Source organism: Buteo buteo, unplaced genomic scaffold, assembly GCF_964188355.1.
Source record: "Buteo buteo unplaced genomic scaffold, bButBut1.hap1.1 HAP1_SCAFFOLD_574, whole genome shotgun sequence".
NCBI classification, from domain to species: Eukaryota; Metazoa; Chordata; class Aves; order Accipitriformes; family Accipitridae; genus Buteo; species Buteo buteo.
This window is the reverse complement of record NW_027439693.1, coordinates 1-15413: the sequence shown is the minus strand read 5'-3', so window position 1 is coordinate 15413 and position 15413 is coordinate 1. Positions and strand designations below refer to the sequence as shown.

Here is a 15413-nt window from a genome sequence, read left to right as displayed (position 1 = left end):
GTTCCCGGCACCCGGCCCGGCCCCACCGCCTCCCCCGGGCTGCACCATCTCCGCCGGTCGCCGCCACCGGCCGCCGCTCATCGACCGCGGGGCCCGGGGAGCTGCGAGGGGCCGCGGCCGCCGCCGCCGCCTCCTCCTCCGTCTCCTCCGCCGCTCTCCAGCTCCTTCCGGCTTCCGCCGGAAGCGGAGCTGACGCCACCACGCTTCACGCCAGGGGGCGGAGCGAGCGACCGAGGGCGAGACCTCGCCCCGCCCATCGCCCCTTCCTATTGGTTACGCCCCCTCCGCCCAACTCTTAAGGCAGCGCTTTCCTCCTCTCCTATTGGCCGGCTGCGGCTGGAGGCCCGGGCGGTGATTGGTCAGCGCGGTCGGGGGAGCGGGGGCGTGGCCGGGCGCGAGGGAAATGGGGAGCCGCGCGAGCGTGAGGGGGCGGCGGTTCCGCGGCCGGAGCGGGAAGGTGAGGGGGGGGGGGGAAATGGGGGGGAAATAGGGGGGAAATGAGGAGGAAATGGGGAGGAAATGGGGAGGGGAGACCGGGGGGGTGTAGGACTGCGGGGGGGGGGGTTGGGGGGGCGGGAGGGGGAAATTTGGGGGGTTGGGGGGGGATTTGGGGGGGTGATGGGGGTCCTGGGGGGAAATTGGGGGTCCTGGGGGGGGGTTGGGGGGCTGGGGGGATATGGGGGGTCCTGGGGGGGTTATTGGGGAGCTGGGGGGATTTAGGGGGTAATGGGGGTCCTGGGGGGGCAATTGGGGGTCCTGGGGGGGTATTGGGGGGCTGGGGGGGATTTGGGGGTTCTGGGGGGGAATTGAGGCCCGAGAGAGGAGATGGGGGCTGTTGGGGGGGCTACTGGGGGCTGGGAGGGGGAATTGGGGCGTAGGGGGGATTTGGGGGTCCGGGGGGGGATTGGGGCCCGAGAGGGGAGATCGGGGAAGTTGAGGGGGGCTGGGGGGGACTTAGGGGGCTGGGGGGGCAATTGGGGGTCCTGGGGGGGCTCTTGGGGGGCTGGGGGGGGAGCAGGGGGCAGTTGAGGGGTAGGGGGGGAGTTAAAAGGGGGCTGGGGGGGCAATAAGGGGCTGGGGGGGCAAAGGGGAGGGAGGGGGCGGAGCAGGGGGCGGGGGGAAGGTCCTGCCCCCCCCACACCCCGATCCTGCCCCCCAACTCCCAGTCCAGCCCCCCAGCTCCCAGTTCCTGCCCCCAAACTCCCTAAACCTGCCCCCCAGCTCCCAGTCCCTGCCCCCCAATTCCCAGTTCCTGCCCCCAAACTCCCTAAACCTGCCCCCAAATTCCCAGTTCCTGCCCCCCAGCTCCCAGTTCCTGCCCCCAAACTCCCTAAACCGGCCCCCCAACTCCCAGTTCCTGCCCCCCAGGTCCCTAAACCTGCCCCCCAATTCCCAGTTCCTGCCCCCAAACTCCCTAAACCAGTCCCCCAGCTCCTAGTTCCTGCCCCCCAGCTCCCAGTTCCTGCCCCCAAACTCCCTAAACCTGCCCCCCAGCTCCCAGTCCCTGCCCCCCAGCTCCCAGTTCCTGCCCCCAAACTCCCTAAACCTGCCCCCAAATTCCCAGTTCCTGCCCCCCAGCTCCCAGTTCCTGCCCCCAAACTCCCTAAACCTGCCCCCAAATTCCCAGTTCCTGCCCCCAAAGTCCCTAAACCTGCCCCCCAGCTCCCTAAACCTGCCCCCAGCTCCCTAAACCTGCCCCCCAACTCCCAGTTCCTGCCCCCCAACTCCAGTTCCTGCCCCCAAACTCCCCAAACCTGCCCCCAAATTCCCAGTTCCTGCCCCCCAGCTCCCTAAACCTGCCCCCCAACTCCCAGTTCCTGCCCCCCAACTCCCAGTTCCTGCCCCCAAACTCCCTAAACCTGCCCCCCAGCTCCCTAAACCTGCCCCCCGACTCCCCAGTCCTGCCCCCCGACTCCCCGATCCTGCCCCGTGCCCCCCAGGCGCGATGGCGGGGCAGGAGCTGAGCCGGTCGGAGGTGTGCGGGATGCTGCGGCAGGAGCTGAGCCGGGACGAGGCCTTCCTCCAGGGCCAGCCCCACGTCTTCATCATCCTCGGGGCCTCCGTGAGTCGGGGGGGGGGGATTGGGGGGGCTGGGGGGGGAATTGGGGGGCTGGGAGGGGAAATGGGGGGCTGGAGGGGGAAACTGGGGGGCTGGAGGGGGAAACTGGGGGGCTGGGGGGGAAATTGGGGGGCTGGGAGGGGAAATGGGGGGCTGGAAGGGGAAACTGGGGGGCTGGGAGGGGAAAAAGTTGGGGTTGGGGGAAATTGGGGGGCTGGGAGGGGAAATTGGGGGGCTGGAGGGGGAAATTGGGGGGCTGGGAGGGGAAAAAGTTGGGGTTGGGGGGAAATTGGGGGACTGGAGGAGGAAATTGGGGGGCTGGGGGGGAATTGGGGGGCTGGAAGGGGAAATGAAGTGGTTGGGGGAGAAATTGGGGGGCTGGGAGGGGAAACTGGGGGGCTGGAGGAGGAAATGAAGTGGTTGGGGGGGAAGCTGGGGGGCTGGAAGGGGAAGCTGGGGGGCTGGAGGGGGAAATGGGGAGTTGGGGGGGAAATTGGGGGGCTGGAGGGGGAAATGAAGTGGTTTGGGGGGGGCTGGAAGGAACTTTGGGGGGGGAGGAGAAGAAGATGGGGTGCCCGCCCCTCCCCCGCCGCCGGGGTTCCCCTGCGGGGTGGGGGTGGGGCCGGGGGGGGGAGGGGGGAGCAGCAGGGTGTCTGCACCCCCGCCCCCCCCAAAACCCCAACTTCCCCCTTTTGCCCCCCCCCCCCCAACATGGGGCCGGCCCCGCCCGGACACCCGAGTCCCCTCCCCGCTTCATTACTCACCCCCCCCTTAATTACCCCCCCCCTTGTGTAATAACCCCACGGGGCGGGGACGTGGCGCCTCGTTCCCCCCCCCGCCCCCCCTTTCTCCTTGACTCAGCGCATTCCTGGGCCTTCGTTAATCCTGGGGCTAACGAGGGGCGGGGCGGCCATCGCTGCGGCGAGCTGTGCCCGGCCTCAGCCCCAAATATTTTTTTTTAATTATTTTTGCTTTCCCCCCCCCGTTTCTCCCAGGGCGATTTAGCCAAGAAAAAGATTTACCCCACCGTCTGGTACGTGGCCCCCCCCCCCTTTTTCTTTTCCCTTCTCCCCTCCCCCAGCCCCACGGCGGGGGGGTTGGGGACAATGCCGATGGTTCCCCCGTGTCCCCCCCCCAATTTGGGGACGATGACGGTGACGTTCCCCCCCCCCCAGGTGGCTTTTTCGGGACGGGCTGCTCCCCGACGACACCCACGTGGTGGGCTTCGCCCGCACCCCCCTGACGGTGGAGCAGATCCGCCAGCAGACCCTGCCCTACCTCAAGGTCTTTGTCCCCAAAACGTCCCCTCCCTGGGGGGGGGGCGATCCCCTCAGCACCCCCCCGCCCCATGTCCTTGCCTGGTGTCCCCCCCCCCGAGTCCCTGCACCATTTCTGGGGTCCCTCCCTCATATCTCCCCCGCTCCAGCCCCTGGGTGTCCCCAAATCCCCTGGGTGTCCCCCCATGTCCTCATGTCCCCCCCACGTCCCCACATCCCCCCCCACATCCCCCAGGTGTCCCCCCCCAAATCCCCTGGGTGTCCCCCATGTCCCCCCCCCCAACCCCTGGGTGTCCCCAGGACCCTGCCCCAAGTCCCCCCCCCCATGTCCCCTGGGTGTCCCCCCCATCCCCTGGGTGTCCCCCCATGTCCTCACATCCCCCCCTCCCATCCCCCAGGTGTCCCCCCCCCAGCCCCTGGGTGTCCCCAAATCCCCCGGGTGTCCCCCCATGTCCCCAAGTGTCCCCCCCCCATGTCCTCACACCCCCTCATGTCCCCCCCCAAATCCCCTGGTGTCCCTAAATCCCCAGGTGTCCCCTCAAATCCCCTGGGTGTCCCCCCCCATGTCCCCTGGGTGTCCCCCCCCCAAATCCCCTGGGTGTCCCCCCCATGTCCCTAGATGTCCCCCCCCCATGTCCTCACACAGCCCCCCCCCATCCCCCCATGTCCCCCCAGCCCCTGGGTGTCCCCAAATCCCCTGGGTGTCCCCCCCATGCCCCCCCCCCCATCCCCTGGATGTCCCCCCATGCCCTCACATCCCCCCCCCCCACATCCTCTGGGTGTCCCCAAATCCCCTGGGTGTCCCCCCCCCGTGTCCCCAGGTGTCCCCTGCCATGTCCTCACACCTCCCCCATGTCCCCCCCCATCCCCTGGGTGTCCCCCCCATGTCCCCAGGTGTCCCCCCCCCAAATCCCCTGGGTGTCCCTAAATCCTCAGGTGTCCCCTCAAATCCCCTGGGTGTCCCCCCCATGTCCCCCAGGTGTCCCACCCCCAAATCCCCTGAGTGTCCCCAAATCCCTGGGTGTCCCCCCCCATATCCTCACCCCCCCCACACATCCCCCCCAGCCCCTGGGTGTCCCCAAATCCCCTGGGTGTCGTCCCCCCCCCCCAAATCCCCTGAGTGTCCCCAAATCCCCTGGGCATCCCCCCCATGTCCCCAAGTGTCCCCCCCCATGTCCTCACACCCCTCCATGTCCCCCCCCCCAAATTCCCCAGGTGTCCCCCCCCATGTCCTCACACCCCCCCCACACATCCCCCCATGTCCCCCCCCCGTCCCCTGGGTGTCCCCCCATGCCCTCACATCCCCCCCCATCCCCCAGGTGTCCCCCCCCCAGCCCCCAGGTGTCCCCAAATCCCCCGGGTGTCCCCCCCATGTCCCCAAGTGTCCCCCCCCCAAATCCCCCGGGTGTCCCCCCCAAATCCCCCGGGTGTCCCCCCCCATATCCTCACCCCCCACACACATCCCCCCCGTCCCCCCCCAGCCCCTGGGTGTCCCCAAATCCCCTGGGTGTCCCCCCCCCCAAATCCCCTGAGTGTCCCCAAATCCCCCGGGCGTCCCCGCCATGTCCCCAAATGTCCCCCCCCGTGTCCTCACACCCCCCCACCCCCGGGGTGCCCCCCCCTCACCCCAACGCGTCCCCCCCCCTCTCCGCAGGCGTCCCCCGAGGAGTCGGAGCGCCTGGCCGCCTTCTTCTCCCGGCAGAGCTACGTGCGGGGGCAGTACGGCGAGGAGGGGGCTTTCCGCCAGCTGGACGCCCACCTGCGGGGGCTGCCGGGGGGGGCGCGCGCCAACCGCCTCTTCTACCTGGCGCTGCCCCCCAGCGTCTACGCCCCCGTCACCCGCCACATCCGACAGGCCTGCATGGGCGGCGGGTGAGGGGGGGGGGACAAGTGGGAGACCCCCACGTCGCCCGTGGCGGGGGGGGGGACCCCAGGGACATTGGGGGGGGCACAGGGGGACCCTGGGGGTGGGGGAGAGGGGATGCTGGGGGGGGGACGGGACCCCAGGGACATTGGGGGTGGGGCACACTGGGGACAGGAGACCCCAGGGATGGGGGACAGGGGCTTGGGGGGGGACCCCAGGAATGTGGGGTGGGGGGCACAGGGTGGGGGGAGACCCTGGGGATGGGGGACAGAGGGTGGGGGGGACCCCAGGGACATGGGGGGGGGCACAGGGGGACCCTGGGGGTGGGGGAGAGGGGATGCTGGGGGGAGGACGGGACCCCAGGGACATTGGGGGGGGGACACTGGGGACAGGAGACCCCAGGGATGGGGGACAGGGGCTTCGGGGGGGGACCCCAGGAATGTGGGGTGGGGGGCACAGGGTGGGGGGAGACTCTGGGGATGGGGGACAGGGGTTTGGGGGGACCCCAGGGACATGGGGGGGGACACTGGGGACCCCAGGGACTTGAGGGGGGGGACACTGGGGGACACTGGGGATGGGGGAGAGGGGACGCTGGGGGGGGATGGGACCCCAGGGACATTGGGGGGGGGACACAGGGGACACTGGGGACAGGAGACCCCAGAGATGGGGGAGAGGGGACACTGGGGGGGGACACAGGAATGTGGGGTGGGGGGCACAGGGTGGGGGGAGACCCTGGGGATGGGGGACAGGTTTGGGGGGACCCCAGGGACATGGGGGGGACGGACACAGGGGGACCCTGGGGATGAGGGACATGGCGGGGGGGACCCCAGACTCAAGGGCCAGGAGACACCGAGGGGGGGGGGGACGACACAGCCCCCACCTGGTGCCCCCCAGGACCACCCTGAGCCCCCGAGGGTCCCCATCCTGCAGGGACCAGCCTCTCCCCCGCGCCCCCCCCCCCCGTTGGGTTGGGGGATGCAAATTGGGGGGGATGGAGATGGGGGGGGTCTCATTGTCCCCATCTGTGTGTGTCCCCCCCCCAGGTGGAACCGGGTGATCGTGGAGAAGCCGTTCGGCCGCGACCTGGCCAGCTCCGACGCCCTCTCCCACCACCTCGGGGGGCTTTTCCGCGAGGATCAGATCTACCGCATCGACCACTACCTGGGCAAGGAGATGGTCCAGAACCTCATGGTCCTCAGGTCGGGGGGGGGGACAACGACACGGGGGGGGGGACACACACACACAGGGGGTCCGTAGCCCACCCCCGACCTCGTATCCCACCCCCCCCACAAGCAGATTCGGGAACCGGATCTTCGGTCCCATCTGGAACCGGGACAACGTGGCGTGCGTGGTGCTGACCTTCAAGGAGCCCTTCGGCACCGAGGGGCGCGGCGGTTACTTCGACGATTTCGGCATCATCCGGTGAGGTTCGGGGGGGTTTGTTTTTTTTTTTTGGGGGGGGGGGGGAACGTCCCCGTTCCCACCGCCCGGTTCTGCTCCTCAGGGACGTGATGCAGAACCACCTCCTGCAGATGCTCTGCTTGGTGGCCATGGAGAAACCGGCTTCCACCGACCCCGATGACGTGCGGGACGAGAAGGTGCTGAGGGGGGGGGCAACACACGACGGTCCTTGGCCCCCACCGTGTCCCCCCCCCCTTCCCCACCACCCCTCGGGTCACAGCTGGGGGGGGCAGGAGACACCTCGCGCCGTCTTTTTGCGTCCCACCGCCACGTTCTTGATGGTGGTTTCCTCGTAATTACATGTATCCCCCCCGTAATTACATGTGTCCCCCCCGTAATTACGTGTCCCCCCCCGTAATTACGTGTCCCCCCCCGTAATGACGTGTCGTCGTCCCCCCGCAGGTGAAGGTGCTGAAGTGCATCAGCCCGGTGGAGCTGGACGACGTCGTCCTGGGCCAATATGTCGGCAACCCCGAGGGTCCCCCCGAAGCCCAAAAAGGCTACTTGGACGACGCCACCGTCCCGCCGGGGTCCACCACCGCCACCTTCGCCACCGCCGTCCTGCGGGTGGCCAACGAGCGGTGGGACGGTGAGCGCCGGCGGGGCGGGGCGCGGTGACGGTCGTGGCCGTGACGATGATCGTGATGGTAACGACGACCGCGACCGTGACGATGAGCACGGTCATGGCAATGAGCACGATGGTGATGGTGACCATGATCACGATCACGGGCATGACGATGAGAACGGCCATGGAAATGGTCACAATGATGACCACGATCATGGCCATGACGATGACCATGGCCATGAGAATGGCCACGATGATGACGATGACCATGACCAGGATCATGGCCATGACCACGACCGTGATCATGACGATAACCACGACCATAACGACGACCACGATGATAACAATGATCGTGGTCATGACGATGATCACGACAATGACCCTAAAAATGACGATGATTATGGTCATGACAACGACCAAGACGATGGCCATGTCTATGAACATGACAACGACAATGATCATGGTCGTGATAACGACCAAGACGATGATCATGTCTATGAACATGACAATGACAATGATCATGGTCATGATAACGACCAAGACGATGATCATGTCTATGAACATGACAATGACAATGATCATGGTCGTGATAACGACCATGACGCTGATCACGGTCACGATGGTGACCGTGACCGTGGTCATGACAATGACCACAACGATGACAATGGCCATGGCCATGACGGTGACCATGATCACGACCATGACAATAACCATGATGATAACGATCGTGACCATGATGATAACCATGATAATGATCACGACAATGACCACAATGATGACGATGACCGTGGCCATGATAATGGCCACAACCATGACCACGATCATGGCCATGACCACAACCGTGATCATGATGATAACCACGGCCATGACAATGACCACGATGATGAAAATTATCGTGGCCATGGTGATGACCATGACAAAGACCCCAAAAATGACGATGATTACGGTCACGATAATGACCAAGACAACGACCATATCTATGAACACCTACAGGACGATGAGAATGATCGTGGTTATGATAACGACCGTGATGCTGATCACGGTCACGATGGTGACCATGATGATGATCATGATAATGACCACAATGATGACGATGACTGTGGCCATGACAGTGATCATGATCATGGCCATGACAATAACCATGATTGATGATAACGAGCGTGATCATGATGAAGACCATGACGATGATCATGGCAATGACGACGATGACCGTGGCCATGACAATGATCGTGATCATGACAATAACCCTGACGATAACGATCGTCATCATGATGAAAACCATGACGATGATCATGGCAATAACCACAACGATAACGACGACCACGGCCATGACAACGGCCATGGCGCTGATCACGGTCACGATGGTGACCATGACCACGACCATAACGACGGTTGTGGCCATAACGATGATGACGATGACGTCCCCAGGGGTCCCCTTCGTCCTTCGATGCGGGAAGGCGCTGAACGAGCGCAAGGCCGAGGTGCGGCTCCAGTTCCGGGAGGTGCCGGGCGACATTTTTGGCCGTCAGTGCAAGAGGAACGAGCTGGTGGTGCGCGTCCAGCCCGACGAGGCCGTCTACACCAAGATGATGACCAAAAAACCCGGAATGTTCTTCAACCCCGAGGAGTCCGAGCTCGACCTCACCTACGGCAACCGCTACAAGGCAACGACCCCCCCCCAAAAAAAAAAACCCACGGGGAGACCCCAAAATGGGCAAGGGGACACCTCAAAATGGGGGCGGAGACGCCAAAAATGGGGGTGGAGACGCAAAAATTGTAGCTAAAAGACATCAAAAATGGCGCGTGGAGACCTAAAATGGTGGTGGGCACCCCCCCAAAATGGTGGTGGGGACCCCAAAGTGGTAGCGGAGACCCCGAAAATGGCGTGCGGAGCCCCGAAATAGCACGGGGAGACCCCAAAATCGGCATGGGACCCCCCCCCAAAATGGCTGGGGAAGACCTAAAATGAAGGGGGAGACCCCCAAAAACCGGTGTGTGGAGCCCCAAAATGGTGCATGAGAAGGGAGATAGGTGACACCCCCCCCCCCCAAGATGCGATGGGGCCCCCCCCAAACGTACAGGGGAGACCCCAAAACTGCCCCACAGCCCCCCCCCCCAAAAAAAAAGCCCCCAAAACCCACAACAACCACTCCAAGGTACCAGCCTCCCCCCTCCAAGCCCTAAACCATCAGGTCCCAGACCCCCCCCCCCAAAAAAAAATGCTGCCCTCTCCCCAAAAAACCCCTGTGCCCCCCCAAAAAAAACCCCGAGTGTCATTTTCCCCCCCCCCAGGACGTGAAGCTGCCGGACGCCTACGAGCGGCTCATCCTCGACGTCTTCTGCGGGAACCAGATGCACTTCGTGCGCAGGTTGGGGGGGGGGGGTGTCTGGGGGGGTTTGGGGGTGTCGTATCCCCCTCCCCGGTTTAATTTTGGGGTGTTCCCCCCCCCCCAGCGATGAGCTGCGGGAAGCTTGGCGCATCTTCACCCCCCTGCTGCACACCATCGAGGAGAGGGGGGAGAAACCCATCCCCTACCTCTACGGCAGGTACGGGGGGGGGGGGGGGGGGGCACTTGGGGGTCGCTGTGGGGCTGGGGAGGGGTGGGGGGGGCTTTGGGGGGCAGAAATGGGGGGGGTTGGGCTGTGGAAGGGGGGCTGTGGGCCACGAATTGGGGGTGGGATGGGGGGTTACGGGGAGGGTTTGGGGGTCAGGGGGGGCTATGGGGCAGACCTGAGCTGTGTGGGGTGCTATGGGGTAGGATTGGGGGGGGCTATGGGGTGCTGTGGGGCAGAGAATGGGTTGGGGGGGGCTATGGGGCAGGTATTGGGTATGGGGGGGGTCTCTAGGGCAGGGTTGGGGGGTCCGGAAGGTGCTTTGGGGTGCCGTGGGGCAGGATTGGGGAGTCTATAGGGTGCTGTGGGGCAGAGAATGGGGGGTCTATGGGGTGCTGTGGGGCAGAGAATGGGTTGGGGGGGGCTATGGGGCAGGTGGCAGTGGGCTGTGGGGCAGGTATTGGGTATGGGGGGGTCTCTAGGGCAGGGTTGGGGGGTCCCTAAAGTGCTTTGGGGGCTGTGCGGCAGGATTGGGGGGTCTATAGGGTGCCATGGGGCAGGATTGGGGGTCTATGGGGTGCTGTGGGGCAGAGAATGGGTTTGGGGGGGCTGTGGGGCAGGTATTGGGTATGGGGGGGGTCTCTAGGGCAGGGTTGGGGGGTCCGTAAGGTGCTTTGGGGTGCCGTGGGGCAGGACGGGGGGGCTATAGGGTGCTGTGGGGCAGGATTGGGGGGGCTATGGGGTGCCGTGGGGCGGGGGGTCCTGCTGTGGGGCAGCCCCTAACATGTCCGTCCCCCCCCCCCAAAACCGCAGCCGGGGCCCGGCGGAGGCGGACGAGCTGCTGAAACGCGCCGGGTTCCTCTACGAGGGCACCTACCGCTGGGTGAACCCCCACAAGCTCTGAGCCCCACGGCCGCCCCACGGCTGCCCCACGGCCGCCCCACACTCCCGCCTGCCCCACAGCTCCCCACACTCCAGCCTGACCCATATCCTCCCCCCCCCCCCCAAAAAAAATACAACACTCCTGGGCCAGGAGCCCCACGGCATCCCTCTCCTGCCCCATAGCGCCTTCCTCCTGCCCCATAGCGCCGCCATCCTGCCCCATAGCCCCCCCCCAAACCCCCAAATTCCACCCCCCAAGCTGGGACCAAAGCCCCCCCCCTCCTCCTTAATTACCCCCCAACCTTTGCTCGTTAACAGCAGCCCCCCAGCTCCACCCAGCGCTTGGGGGGCAGCCCCACACGCCACTTAGGGGGCAGCCCCACACGTCACTTGGGGGGCAGCCCCCCCACAAACACCACCATCCGCCCGGCGACGGCCCAGCCTTTATTTTCTCACCCTGAGACGCACACGCGATGCCGGGAGGGGGGGAAAAACAAGGACCCAGCCCTTCTCCTCCCCCCCCCCAAAAAAATTTGGGGGTCCCCCCCCCCCCAAGCTGTGGGGCAGGGGGAGCAGTTGGGGGTCACCGTGGGTCTGGGGGCCGCCGGGGGACGCACTCCATCTCCAACGCCTCCGGCCACCCCTCGTATTTATTGGAGCTGCGGCTGTTCCTCACGTGCTGGAAAAGGCGGAGGATCACCGCTGGGGCCCCCCCCCCCCAAAAAAAAAAAGTTCCTGCCCCCCAAGTGCCCCCCCCCCCCCCCAGACCCACCTGCTCGAAGGGCTCTTGTCCTGCACCCCCTTGGCCCCCAAAAAGACCCAACTATCCCGGAAAGCCAAATCTTTGGCCACCGCGCTCCCCAACTCGCCGAAAAGCCGCCGAGTCTCTTCCGTCAACCTTTTTTTGGGGGGGGGGGACAAGACAGAGGGGTTAGAAGGGTCCCAAAAAATAGCAGCCCCCCCCCCCCCAAAAAATAAGCCCCCCCCCCCCAAAATTTACTTGGTGGCGGGGTCGTCGTAGGAAGCCACCAGCACCAGCGTCCCCTCGTGCAGCGGGCGCAGGAACTTGAGGAGCTCCTCGACGTCTTGCGGGGGGGGTCAAAAATAAAAGGAGGGGGGGTAAAAAAGCAAAAAGGGGGGGTTAAAAAATGAAAAGGGGGGGGGGGGGCCCTGCTGGAGCGCCCCCAAAATACAGAGAAATGAGCCCAAAAAATGTTTCCTCCCTTGCGGCGAAACCTTAACCCCCCCCCCCCCAAAAAAACACTCACCTCCCGCCCACATGTCGAAGGCCTGCGCCGCGATCAGGTCCCCGCTGCGCCTGGGGGGGGGCAACGGGGGGGGGCAATTACCCCCGGGGGGGCAATAATACCCCTTGGGGGGGCAATAAAACCCCTTGGGGGGGAACAATACCCCGGGGGGGGCAATAATACCGCTTGGGGGCAATAAAACACCTTGGGGGAGAATAATACCCCGGGGGGGGCAATAAAACCCCTTGGGGGGGAATAATACCCCTGGGGGGCAATAAAACCCTTGGGGGGGCAGTTACCCCCTTAGGGGGCAATAATACCCCTTGGGGGGCAATAAAACCCCTTGGGGGGGAATAATACCCCGGGGGGCAATAATACCCCTTGGGGACAATAAAACCCCTTGGGGGGGGCAATTACCCCCGGGGGGACAATAATACCCATTGGGGGGCAATAAAACCCCTTGGGGGGGGGAATAATACCCCTGGGGGGGTCAATAATACCCCTAGAGGGGGCAGCTCCTCTTCTAGCTCCCCTGCACCCCCAAATCTGCCCCTGCCCCCCCCCAAAATTACCCCAACCCCTCCCAAATTACCCCCCCCAATTACCCCGACCCCTCCCTAATTACCCTAACCCCTCCCTAATTGCCCCCCCCCCCCCCCCAACTCACCGTTCACCAGGGCGATGTTCAGCCCTCGGCCCACGTTGTTCTTGACGCTGCTCATCAGCCTGTTAACGAGGCGGGGGGGGGGGGGAAATTAATGAGGTTGGGGGGTAATTAATAAGAGGGGGGGGTAATTAACACGGGGGGGGTGGGTTCGCCCCCCCCCTCCCACTTACACCCTGTCCTCGAGGCAGATCTTGGGCCCGATGACGTTAGCGGCGCCGCTAACGAGGCGGAAGGCGAAGTGGGCGGGGGGGCAGGGCCGGGGCAGCCCGCACTTGTACCTGCGGGGGCGGGGGGCTGCGGGGGGGGGGCACAAAGTCACCCCCCACCCCCCAAAAAAAAAAATCCCCCCCAAAAACACTCACCTGCCGTGGGGGGCTCTCAGGACCTGGGTTTGGGGGGGGGGGGGAGAGCGTTAGGGGCCCCTTGTGGTTTGGAGCTCCCTAAAAAAAAAGGGGGCCCCCCCCCAAAAATTGGGGGGGGGGTTGGGGGGGGTGTCCCCCCCCCCCCGTGTTTTTTTTTTTTTGGTGACTCACGGGCCAGCAGGCGCTGGAGGGGGGGCAGAGCGCGGGGGGGCCCAGCAGGACGGCCACCAGCAGCCAGGCCAGCCCGGCCAAAGCGGCGACGGCCACCAGCCGCAGCGGCCCTGGGGGGGGGGGGGGGGGGTGACACGGCGGCGTGGGGGGGTCGGGCTGCCCCACGGCTGCCCCATAGATCCCACGGCTGCCCCACAGATCCCGCAAATCCTCCCCCGTACCCCCCAACCGCCCCACAAATCCCCCCTAAATTGCCCCCCCCAGCTCCCCCCATGCGCCCCAATCGCCCCGCTGCCACCCCACAGCCCCCCCAAATTCCCCAGAGACCCCTAACTGCCCCCCCCAAGCTGCCCCATAGCAACCCCCAACACCCCCCCACTGCCCATACACCCCCCACTGCCCCATAGAGCCCCCCACTGTCCCAAAGCACCCCCTAAGTGCCCCACACAGCCCCCCCGTGCCCCATAGCACCCCCCCCACTGCCCCATAGAGCACCCCCACTGCCCCATACACCCCCCCACAAGCCCCCCCCAAGTGCCCCGCAAAGCCCCCCCCGCCCCATAGAGCCCCCCCGCTGCCCCACAGCCCCCCTAAGTGCCCCATAGAGCCCCCCCACTGCCCCACAGCACCCCCTAAGTGCCCCATACAGCCCCCCCCGTGCCCCATAGCACCCCCCCACTGCCCCATAGAGCCCCCCACTGCCCCACAGCCCCCCTAAGTGCCCCGCAAAGCCCCCCCGCCCCATAGAGCCCCCCTGCTGCCCCATAGAGCCCCCTGCTGCCCCATAGAGCCCCCCACTGCCCCACAGCATCCCCCCGTGCCCCACAGCCCCCCTAAGTGCCCCATACAGCCCCCCCTGTGCCCCACAGCACCCCCCCACTGCCCCACAGCACCCCCCCACTGCCCCATAGAGCCCCCCACTGCCCCACAGCCCCCCCTAAGTGCCCCACAAAGCCCCCCCACTGCCCACAGACCCCCCCCCCGACCCCCCCCCTACCCGCCAGCCGCATGGCGCTGCCCGGGCCCGGGCCTTGGGGGGGGGCTCCGTGGGGCTGGAAGGGAATTGGGGGGGTCGGGGGGGGCGAAACACACCCAGGAACCGCCCCCCCACCTCACCGGGACCCCCCCCACGTCACTGGGACCCCCCCCACCTCACCGGGACCCCCCCCAAAGGCCTCGGGCCCCCCCCCGCGCCCCGGAACCGCCTGCACCGACCCCGGTTGCCCCGACGCGTCTGAAGCCCCGCCCCTTCCGCTGCCCCGCCCCTTCCGCTCCCGGACAACCAATCAGCGCGCGGCGCAGCTGGCGCCGTCTCCCCGCCTGTCAATCACCCCCCCCTCACCCTCCACCCGCCCCTTTTCCCCGCTCAGCCAATCAACGGCGAGGGGCAGCGGCGGCGACCAATAGGGAGTTAAAAAAGAAAAAATGCCGTCCAATGAGAGCGAGGGAGGGGAAACACCCGCCTCTTCCGGTGGCGCCGCGGGCCGGAACTACAGCTCCCAGCGGCCACCGCGGCGGGGGGGGGGGGGGCTCGCTCCCCAAATCCCCAAAAATTCTCCCAAATCCCCCAGAACCCCCCCAGAACGCCCCCAAATCCTCAAAAATCCCCCAGAACCCCCCCAAATCCTTCAAAGTCCCCTAAAATGCCCCAAAACCCTCCAAAGTGCCCCCGAATCCGCTAAAATTCCTCCCAAATCTGCCAGACCCCCCCCCAAATCCTCCCCGAAATCCCCCCAGGACCCCCCAAATCCCCCTTAAAATCCTCTACCCCCCCCCCAGGCCTCCCAAAAATCCTCCAAAATACCCCCAAACCCCCCAAAATCCCCCCACAACCCCCCAAATCCTTCAACCCCCCCCCAAATTCCTCCAAAGTCCCCCCCAAACCCCCCCAAATCCTCCAAAATTCCCCCCAGAACCCCCCAAAATCCCCCCAGAACCCCCAAATCCTCCAACCCCCTCCCAAATTCCCAAAACCCCCCAAATCCTCCAAAATTCCCCCCCAGAACCCCCCCAAATCCTCCCAAGTCCCCCCAAAACCCCCCAGCCCTCCCCCAAATTCTCAAAAATCCCCCCAGCCCCCCCCAAATCCCCCCAGAACCCTCCAAACCCCCCCCCCAAATCCTCCACACACCCCCCCCAGGGCCTCCCAAAATCCTCCAAAATCCTCCCAAACCCCCTCCAATCCCCCAAAATCCTCAAAAATCCCCCCAAAATCCCTGCAGATGCCCCCAAATCCTCCAACCCCCCCAATTCCCCCAAACTCCTCCAAAGTCCCCCCGAAATCCCCCAACCCCCCCGAAATCCT

At 65.7% G+C, this 15413-nt stretch overlaps 2 protein-coding genes across 4 annotated transcripts; one reads left to right on the top strand and one right to left on the bottom strand.

The window, feature by feature from the left end:
• The first annotated feature begins 371 nt into the window (after window positions 1–371).
• LOC142028541 (glucose-6-phosphate 1-dehydrogenase-like) lies at window positions 372–10953 on the top strand. Of its 3 annotated transcripts, none has more exons than XM_075022360.1 (13): window positions 372–457; window positions 1900–2062; window positions 3055–3092; window positions 3235–3343; window positions 4991–5208; window positions 6244–6399; window positions 6497–6622; window positions 6705–6798; window positions 7064–7250; window positions 8655–8890; window positions 9519–9595; window positions 9681–9773; window positions 10593–10953. In XM_075022360.1, exons 2-13 carry the CDS (start codon window positions 1946–1948, stop codon window positions 10681–10683), a joined length of 1542 nt encoding a protein of 513 aa, XP_074878461.1. In that variant the 5' UTR covers window positions 372–457; window positions 1900–1945; the 3' UTR covers window positions 10684–10953. The 3 variants fall into 3 exon arrangements, with proteins under 3 accessions (XP_074878461.1, XP_074878459.1, XP_074878460.1); XM_075022358.1 differs by having other exon boundaries at window positions 378–457; window positions 6733–6798; XM_075022359.1 differs by having other exon boundaries at window positions 388–457; window positions 1941–2062.
• Window positions 10954–11092: 139 nt separating this feature from the next.
• On the bottom strand, window positions 11093–14118 carry LOC142028542 (protein FAM3A-like). Its single transcript, XM_075022361.1, is given in 9 exon segments — window positions 11093–11348; window positions 11441–11559; window positions 11662–11746; window positions 11930–11979; window positions 12572–12634; window positions 12746–12884; window positions 13100–13153; window positions 13156–13218; window positions 14106–14118. Coding segments are annotated over 9 exon segments (690 nt in total). The 3' UTR covers window positions 11093–11244.
• Window positions 14119–15413: the final 1295 nt, after the last annotated feature.